Here is a 9293-nt window from a genome sequence, read left to right as displayed (position 1 = left end):
CATTTTTCCTGCTGTGAAGCACTTTGAATTGCCTTGTGTATGAAATGTGCTCTACAAATAAACTTGCCTTGCCTTGCCTTGCCAAATTTTAATTGTGATCCGGCTCAAGGAAAACCACACTCTTTATCATATCAGTCCGCCTTTAGTCAGGTAGTTATGCTGTGCTTTGAAAACGAGAGCAAACCAAAAATAATGTTATCCTCAGCTTAATATGTGTGAATGGAAAAATCAATGTGCGATTATGGATGGCTCTTTTACGAGACTTAATGCTTGGAGGAAGTCAAATTAGAGATTAGCTTTCAGAGTGAATGCTATTTGAGCTTTTAACACTTGTCTATAAATAATAATTGAGCAAGAAATATATATAAAACAACCTGAATCTATCATGTCTTTTTTCTCCTTATGTGAAACCTCCGTCCACTGTGTGTTTAAAGAATGTGCACTGGAGCGACTGTGAGAGATCTTAATTTGCTTGTCATGTCTCCTGTCTTTGTCCAAGCATGTTAGGAAATACTGTGTTAAATAATACAGCAGCTGTACCTATACTTAACCCTCACATTTCACAACACTTTACCTGCTCCACTCGGCTTTGAATCTTACTGGTGCTTGTAAATACATTCAGTATGTATTATCTCTAGGACCCATTCAGTTTTAGGATTTATCACAATTCATGGTGGATTTATGAATAAATTAACATGTTAGAATAAGATAAGATAAGATATTCCTTTATTGTCCCACATGGGAAATTTCATTGATGCAACGCAGGTAGATACAGAGGAAAAGATAAGATCACTTATAGGAAGTTTGAAAAACACTCAGTAGAAGATCTCCTATAAACAAAAACTCCCACAGACAAAACCTCCCATTTCCCAACAAGGGATGGAGGGGAAAATAATAAAGATAAAAATTAATTAATAAATAAATAAAAAAGATAAACAAATAATAAAAAAGACAGCAATTCCACAACAAAAAGCAACAAAAATGTAAAGTGTTTTGTCATATTTATTTGTTTTGCTGAAAAATCCAGTTTCCTTTGTTGTGTCGTTTATTGTCGGTGTAATCCCTCATTGGTCCAGGCGTGGTCCTTTGTAGAAAAAGCTTCAGTTGTAGTCATCTGGACTGGAGTCTAGATGACTACAACTGAAGCTTTTTCTACATTTAAACAAATTGAACATTGAACCCAGATTGCAAGTGGAAAGAGAACAGTAAATTTAAACTCAAGCAAAAGTTCAGTTGTATGGCTAATAATGTACTAAATTACAAGTACAATTAAAGCTGCAACATTTTGCATATTCTTTGAGTTCTGGTTGATGAGGGCAGGTGATGCTGTGTTGTTTTGAGTGTTTGGATGTGGAAAGCAGCATCCGTGAAGTAACATTAAACACTTAATATCATCATCATCATCAATTTATTTTTGTAAGGCCCAAAATCACAACAACAGTTGCCTCTGAGGGCCACAGGGAGAAATGAATCAACAATGTCTGTGGTGGCGATGAAGTCAGACAATGTCTGTGGTGGCGATGGAGTCAGACAATGTCTGTGGTGGCGATGAAGTCAGACAATGTCTGTGGTGGCGATGAAGTCAGACAATGTCTGTGGTGGCGAGGGACGATGTCCCAGGGTCCTCTGTCCTTAGACTCTCCTTCTCGGCCAGGAAAAACTACAAAAAAAACCTCTTTGGGAAAAAAGCGTAGAAACCTGGAGGAGTTCCAGTGAAGGAGAGATCCCACTCTCACAGACGGACAGACGGACACAAGGAGACTGGAGCTGGACCCACTCTTCAGGCAGAAGAGGGACCGTCTGAGTCGAGCTGGACCCACTCTTCAGGCAGATGAGGGACCGTCTGAGTCGAGCTGGACCCACTCTTCAGGCAGAAGAGGGACCGTCGGAGGCGAGCTGGACCCACTCTTCAGGCAGAAGAGGGACCGTCGGAGGCGAGCTGGACCCACTCTTCAGGCAGATGAGGGACCGTCGGAGGCGAGCTGGACCCACTCTTCAGGCAGAAGAGGGACCGACTGAGGCGAACTGGAGCCACTCTTCAGGCAGATGAGGGACCGTCCACACAGGGCAGGGACCACTTCACCAGGGGAGGGGCATCTGGGTCCACAGGTCCTCAGGAGTGAGAGAAAGAAAAGAAGGCGGTGAACAGTTTGCAAGTGGAATCAAAAAATAAATATTGTTTGATAGCATAAGTAGTCAGAAGAAGAAGAGGATAGTGCTCAAGCTGTCATACTTCCCCCAGCATAGTTACTCCTAGGGCAGCGTAGCTGAAGCTGTGGGTTTATCTTTCTGTTCCTAACTACTCTGACCATAAGCGATTTCGAAGAGGAACGTTTTAAGCCTGGACTTAAATGAAGAGACTGTGTCAGCATATTTAACATGGGTCGGGAGCTGATTCCATAACACAGGAGCTTGGTAGCTAAACGCTCTACCTCCTACAGTACTTTTAGAGACTCTTGGCACCACCAGAAGGCCGGCATTCTGAGAGCGAAGAGCTCTGTTTGGATGATATGGTTCTATAGCATCTTTGAGGTAGGATGGGGCCATGTCATTTATGGCTTTGTAGGTCAAGAGTAGAATTTTGAATTTGATTCTGGACTCGACGGGGAGCCAGTGAAGAGACTTCAGCACTGGCGTAATGTGCTCTCTTCTTTTTGTTCCTGTTAGTAATCTTGCTGCTGCATTTTGAACCAGTTGAGTACCAGTTGAGTGGGACCTGCTCACGCGCCTCTCCTCTCTCCTCACCATGTTCGCGCACGAGCCGTTCACTTCTCCGCTGCTTCAGCAAAGGCTTTTGTCTGGAGCTGAGCATCTGCGCCTTTAAACGTGGTCGCGGACTCCTCACACAAGTTCTAATATCATCTACTCAAAAAAAAGGAAAATTACACCAAAAATGTACTCAATTACAGTAACGTGAGAATTTTCGATAAGATTCTTTCCATCCCTGCCAGATTGTCTTATCATTTTTCAGGAATCCAGTCCTCTGTAAAGGTTAAAGTTTTAACAGTTTGCTTACTATTCACAAAACATAAAAGGTGAAGGTTTCCTGAAAGTTAGGAAACGTTTTGTAAAGGTTACCTGCAGGTCACAGTAAATACAGTTATAGGGAACATTCATGCAGAGCATCCATCCAAGTCAACTCGAACTTTTTTTTTTTGCAGGCTAGACCGTTTCTAGAATAAGAACAAACATTATTTTAGCCTGTAGAAAAAAGAAAGTCCGTGTGTTTGAACCAGCCCCCGGTTCAAACGCCTCCCCCTTGAGTGTGAGGACCGCGCAGCTCCTATAAACATGTTGACGTCGCCACAGCCGCGCACAGTCGGTCCCAGAGCGCGCTCCGAGCCTCACGCGGGACAGAAGTGGTACCTGCTCACGCGCCTCTCCGCAGAGCCTCACGCGGGACAGAAGTGGTACCTGCTCACGCGCCTCTCCGCAGAGCCTCACGCGGGACAGAAGTGGTACCTGCTCACGCGCCTCTCCGCAGAGCCTCACGCGGGACAGAAGTGGGACCTGCTCACGCGCCTCTCCGCAGAGCCTCACGCGGGACAGAAGTGGTACCTGCTCACGCGCCTCTCCGCAGAGCCTCACGCGGGACAGAAGTGGTACCTGCTCACGCGCCTCTCCGCAGAGCCTCACGCGGGACAGAAGTGGTACCTGCTCACGCGCCTCTCCGCAGAGCCTCACGCGGGACAGAAGTGGGACCTGCTCACGCGCCTCTCCGCAGAGCCTCACGCGGGACAGAAGTGGGACCTGCTCACGCGCCTCTCCGCAGAGCCTCACGCGGGACAGAAGTGGGACCTGCTCACGCGCCTCTCCGCAGAGCCTCACGCGGGACAGAAGTGGGACCTGCTCACGCGCCTCTCCTCTCTCCTCACCATGTTCACGCACGAGCCGTTCACTTCTCCGCTGCTTCAGCAAAGGCTTTTGTCTGGAGCTGAGCATCTGCGCCTTTAAACGTGGTCGCGGACTCCTCACACAAGTTCTCCACAAGTGAAGCTGCCGCCGCCACAAGAGGTGCAGAGGGAGAAGACCGTCTGAGCAGAGAGCCGCCGGCGCACCTCCTCAGACCCATGGAATAATCACTATGGAATACCACTGGATTCTCCTGTCTGTTTTTCTACACTTAACTTTTCACCCAGGTAAAATGCACTATCGCTTTATTTACAATGCATCTGCCGACTTTTATTGCAGCAGGTGGTTAAGCATAATCTACTGGTGAAAAAGGCAGTTCACTTTATTGTTATGTCGCGCGCCTCGGCACATTTCTTTGTTTTTAAGAAGCATATGTAAAACCTTATCGACATAAAGAAAGTGGAGACTTGGGGCGAAGAACTTTATTTAATAATGAAGCTCTGCCTGTGACAGTCTCAACCTGTGGAATGAGTTTTTTGCACACAAAAGTCAGAATTGGGATGATGCCAATCTTGATTCTTAGGTAGCATATAAATGAATGTTGTCACTATTTTAAAAGATAAGCTCCGTGCGTGAGAGAGGCGTGAGGCGCGTGAGGCGCGTGAGGCGCGTGAGCGGTGCCGCGGTCCGTCCGCTTCATTTGAAAAACATCACATTGATTCGGTGTTTGTCATTTACAACCGGCTCTTTTACGGTGTATTTTGGTTAACTTTATTATTATCATGGCTATAATGCTTTGATAATAATACATGATAACAATAATAATACATATATTATAATAATAATTATTATTATTATTATTATTATTTTGACGATTATTATTATGACGATGATGATGATGATGATGATGATGATGATGATGATGATGATGATGATGATGATTTTGTATTATTTCCCACGTTTGTGGCTTGGCTACAGCTGGTTGTGTCTGCCATGTGCTGCATGAGTAAACCGTGCATGATTTGGCCTGTGTCTGTGTTTGGTTCATGGTTTTTCTCCTGTTTGTTGTAATGTGCAGCAGCTTTTGCACCGTGTGAAGCAGGAGGCCAGTGCCTTGTGTCCCACTGCACAGAACCACAGTGAAGTCCACTGCTATTGGCCCCTGGACACAACTGTCATGTGATCAACTCAAATTGTTCAGTTGCTCCTCTGCACTGCTAATTTGAACTATTTCTGCTGATCCTGATACGATTTTACTGTACATTCATGTACAATACAATATTCATGCCCATATACATCTGAGTTATTTGTTCATGAGTTTCAGTGGTTGTTTTAGCTCAATTTCAATATGCAATGATAAAATTACTGGTGTAATGGTTACATTAGAACCGTATCAAAACTTTGCATTGAACTTGCAAGATGAACAGTTTTCACGTATTGTCTTGGTAAATTTATGCACAATTTTGACAGATTCCTTTCTGTGAAATATAGAGCACTCGATCATGTTTGATTTACAGACTGTAAAATGGCCATAATCCTTGTCGATTACATCAGAGTTTGTCAGGCTTACCAAAATCAGAGAAACAGAGAGTGGTCTGCTCTTTGTGCAAAAGGTAATGTTAGGACAAACACAGAGACACAGATGGACATCATTTGTGGCCATTTATCCAGTATGAAAATGGCATGTTACATTGGTGTAATACTGATAATACTTTACCATTGTTTTGTAATACAATGACCTTTGCGTTGATGTACTAATTGTCCTCATTTGACCAGTTTCAGCGCCTGCATTTGTATTTTGCCTTTCTTCGCGTTAAACCGCAGGTCTATTGTCATACAAAAAATATAACCGTTTGTTTTTCTTTCCTGATAACAGGAAAAGTTTGACGATCCAATTACTTAGAGTAGGAGACACGAGTTTGTTTACAACAGGTCAGGGATCTACTTTCAAATACAGCCTTCAGCATTAGCACAGTGGCCTTTGCATTACCTGTCTTTACATAAACCTTGTCCCACAAGTTTACTCCCCGATTCACAAAGAGGTGTTTACTATCCACAGAAGTGACAAGAAGCTTTGGTCTATTAACCACAACATTTGCACTTTTATCACTTTATTGGCAAATATGTCTCCTTTTAATAAAGGAGACATATTATGCTTTTGTCTTTATTTTTTTACACACAGCAACAAAAACGTACATAAAACAAACATATGTAAAGAAAAATATATAATAATAATTCAAAATAATAATATTTGTTTTAACTAATGATAAACGCATATTATGGCAAAAATTATTTCCATTTTGCAAATTTTTTGTTGAATTTGTCTATTTTCAAGTTGAATCCGGCGGTTATTTTTTCCATGGTGCGTGTGTCAGTTATGATGTCCGTTTGTGGCATCCATTTTTTGTGATTATTATGCTTTTTTCAAGTATTGAACTATAACATGAATAGACAATTATTTGATATTTTGTTCAATATTGATTTAAAATGGCTTAATAATAGAAACAGGTCCATTGAAGCAGATCTGACTGTCACAGGGACATTTCAAGCAGAGGATTTTCATTTACGGTGTTTTCAGTTTTAAAAAGTGGCTATGTTACAGTTTAGATCTCTACGTGGGTCACTTGGAGTCTTTATTTTCCAACTAATCACAACTAAGTACAGGGATGTGGGCGGGGAATCAAGGAATTAATCGAAAGAAAACTTGAGTAAACACGTTTGTAACAAGGTTAAAAGTTCATTCAAGTTGATTTTGCACAAAATGTCCCCTTTAATCAGCGGCATGGCAGTGGTCAAAGTTTATAAAGGATATTTACAGTAGTGGAAGTGCAATCTTTTTAACTTTATCTTCAAATAACAACATACAAAAGCTGAATACTTGAATAATGTTGGCCCGAGTGGCTCAAACTCTCTGTGCGGCGCCTTCACACTCCCACTACTGCAGACAACAGACTCCCACAGCGTTTGAGGAAGACACTTTTGGAACCTAATTTTGGAGATGTTTTCACATTGAAAGTCTCCCCACCTGTTTCCAGTTGGATTTGCAGCTTGATTACATCTTGATAAAGCCATCCCTTCAGCAATAACCGGTTGAAAATACACAGATTTGTTGATGTAGTGGTTTGAAGGGAATGTCACAGTGGACTTCATGAAACATTATCTTTATGGCATTTTGATCACACAGATAAACAGAAGCAAGATGTTTTCTGGTGACTGACGACATTCAAAAGTCACCAATAACTGTCAGTGTTAGTAAAGAATGCTTCATTTTTTACGATTACAAATTAAACTAATTTGTGGAGTTGATTCTCTGAAAGGGATTTTATTGGGAGGAAATGCATCATGCCAAGTTTTTCTCTCAAAATGTTACCCGGTCAAAAGCAGCGCGAGCAGGGTATAAAGATCATAAGAATGTTGTTTGTTAATTCTATGTTACACCCTGAGTTTACACATGAATGCCATGTGTTATGGGGAAAGGTCTATAGAGTGTGATATGATTCATCACAATCTTTGTGTTGGATAAATTGAGTTAACTTCTACCAATAGAAAAAATGACTGCGTGGCGCTCTGCGTGGCGCTCTGCGTGGCGCTCTGCATTGCACGCTGTATTACGCTCTGCATTGCACTCTGCATGGCGCTCTGCATTGCACTCTGCATTGCACTCTGCATGGCGCTCTGCATTGCACTCTGCATTGCACTCTGCATGGCGCTCTGCATTGCACGCTGTATTACGCTCTGCATTGCACTCTGCATGGCGCTCTGCATTGCACTCTGCATTGCACTCTGCATTGCACTCTGCATGGCGCTCTGCATTGCACTCTGCATTGCACTCTGCATTGCACTCTGCATGGCGCTCTGCATTGCACGCTGTATTACGCTCTGCATTGCACTCTGCATGGCGCTCTGCATTGCACTCTGCATGGCGCTCTGCATTGCACTCTGCATTGCACTCTGCATTGCACGCTGTATTACGCTCTGCATTGCACTCTGCATGGCGCTCTGCATTGCACTCTGCGTGGCGCTCTGCGTGGCGCTCTGCATTACGCTCTGCATTGCTCTCTGCATTGCACGCTGTATTGCGCTCTGCATGGCGCGCTGTATTGCGCTCTTCATTGCACGCTGTATTACGCTCTGCATTGCACTCTGCATTGCACTCTGCATTGCACTCTGCATTACGCTCTGCATTGCGCGCTGTATTGCACTCTGCATTACGCTCTGTATTGCACTCTGTATTACGCTCTGCATTGCACTCTGCATGGCGCTCTGCATTGCACTCTGTATTGCACTCTGTATTGCACTCTGCATTGCACTCTGCATTACGCTCTGCATTGCGCGCTGTATTGCACTCTGCATTACGCTCTGCATTACGCTCTGCATTGCACTCTGCATTGCACTCTGCATTGCGCGCTGTATTGCACTCTGTATTACGCTCTGCATTGCGCGATGTATTGCACTCTGCATTACGCTCTGCATTACGCTCTGCATTGCACTCTGCATTGCACTCTGCATTGCGCGCTGTATTGCACTCTGTATTACGCTCTGCATTGCGCGATGTATTGCACTCTGTATTGCGCGCTGTATTGCACTCTGTATTACGCTCTGCATTGCGCGATGTATTGCACTCTGTATTGCACTCTGCATTGGTCTGCCATGGTTATGACTGAATAGTAAATGTACATATTTGCTCTAGGTGACACCAAGACCTCCATCACCCCCACCACCTCCAACCTGGTCTTCCACTACCACCTCACCCTCGGGACGTACCTGGTGGTAGAAATGAACAAGCCCTTTGGCCTGCGTTGCCAGGGCGACAAGGTGATGCAGTGGAAGAGGGAGGACCGCTCCACAGTGCGCGGACAGACACTGGTGGATGGGATGTCCACGGTGAACGTCCCACGAGCTCATAATTCTCATACGGGACGGTACATCTGCTCTGAGGAACTGTCCAGGCTCCAAACATCTATCTACGTCTTTGTCAAAGGTACTTTCCTCTGGATTCATCAGTTTCATCAGCCGATTCACACATTCAGTACTCGTTCACACAATTTACACATAGGTGCAGTTTTTGTTAGTTTTCAGCCAAAGCCTAAGCTTAAAGACGTTCCCCTCCCTGAGGGTGAGGGTGGGTGGGTGCTTCTACATGTTTGACCCATGTCAGTGGGTGCTAATAGGTGGTCAATATTACTCAAACATGCTTCACACCTACAGCGGGCAGACAAGCAGCTGAATGCCCATTTTGAAAAGCCGTACAGACTCTTCGTGTTGTTTTTCTTGACTTTTTTTCTGTTCTGGTGCTGCAGAACAGAAAAATGCTTCAAAACGTTTTTATTAATTTTGTTCTACATAAAAATCAAATCAAATTAAAGCTTGAATTATTCAAAAACAACTCTAAGCTAGCTAATGATAAGGAATACCATTAAAACAAAAGCTCATTAAATGTG

General features: G+C 43.7%; 1 protein-coding gene across 1 annotated transcript in view; it reads left to right on the top strand.

The window, feature by feature from the left end:
- The first annotated feature begins 3867 nt into the window (after positions 1-3867).
- The window catches only part of kita (KIT proto-oncogene, receptor tyrosine kinase a), a 33186-nt gene continuing 27760 nt past the window's right edge, over positions 3868-9293 (top strand). The window contains exons 1-2 of the mRNA XM_072438224.1: positions 3868-4139; positions 8543-8833. Of these exons, the coding sequence (XP_072294325.1) occupies positions 4085-4139; positions 8543-8833 (346 nt within the window). The 5' untranslated portion in view covers positions 3868-4084. The remainder of the gene's footprint in view (positions 4140-8542; positions 8834-9293) is intronic.

Source organism: Eucyclogobius newberryi, unplaced genomic scaffold (genome assembly GCF_026437365.1).
Source record: "Eucyclogobius newberryi isolate DKJ021-1_F unplaced genomic scaffold, fEucNew1.0.hap1 SCAF_9, whole genome shotgun sequence".
Classification (NCBI taxonomy): domain Eukaryota; kingdom Metazoa; phylum Chordata; class Actinopteri; order Gobiiformes; family Gobiidae; genus Eucyclogobius; species Eucyclogobius newberryi.
This window is presented reverse-complemented; position numbering and strand designations above follow the sequence as displayed.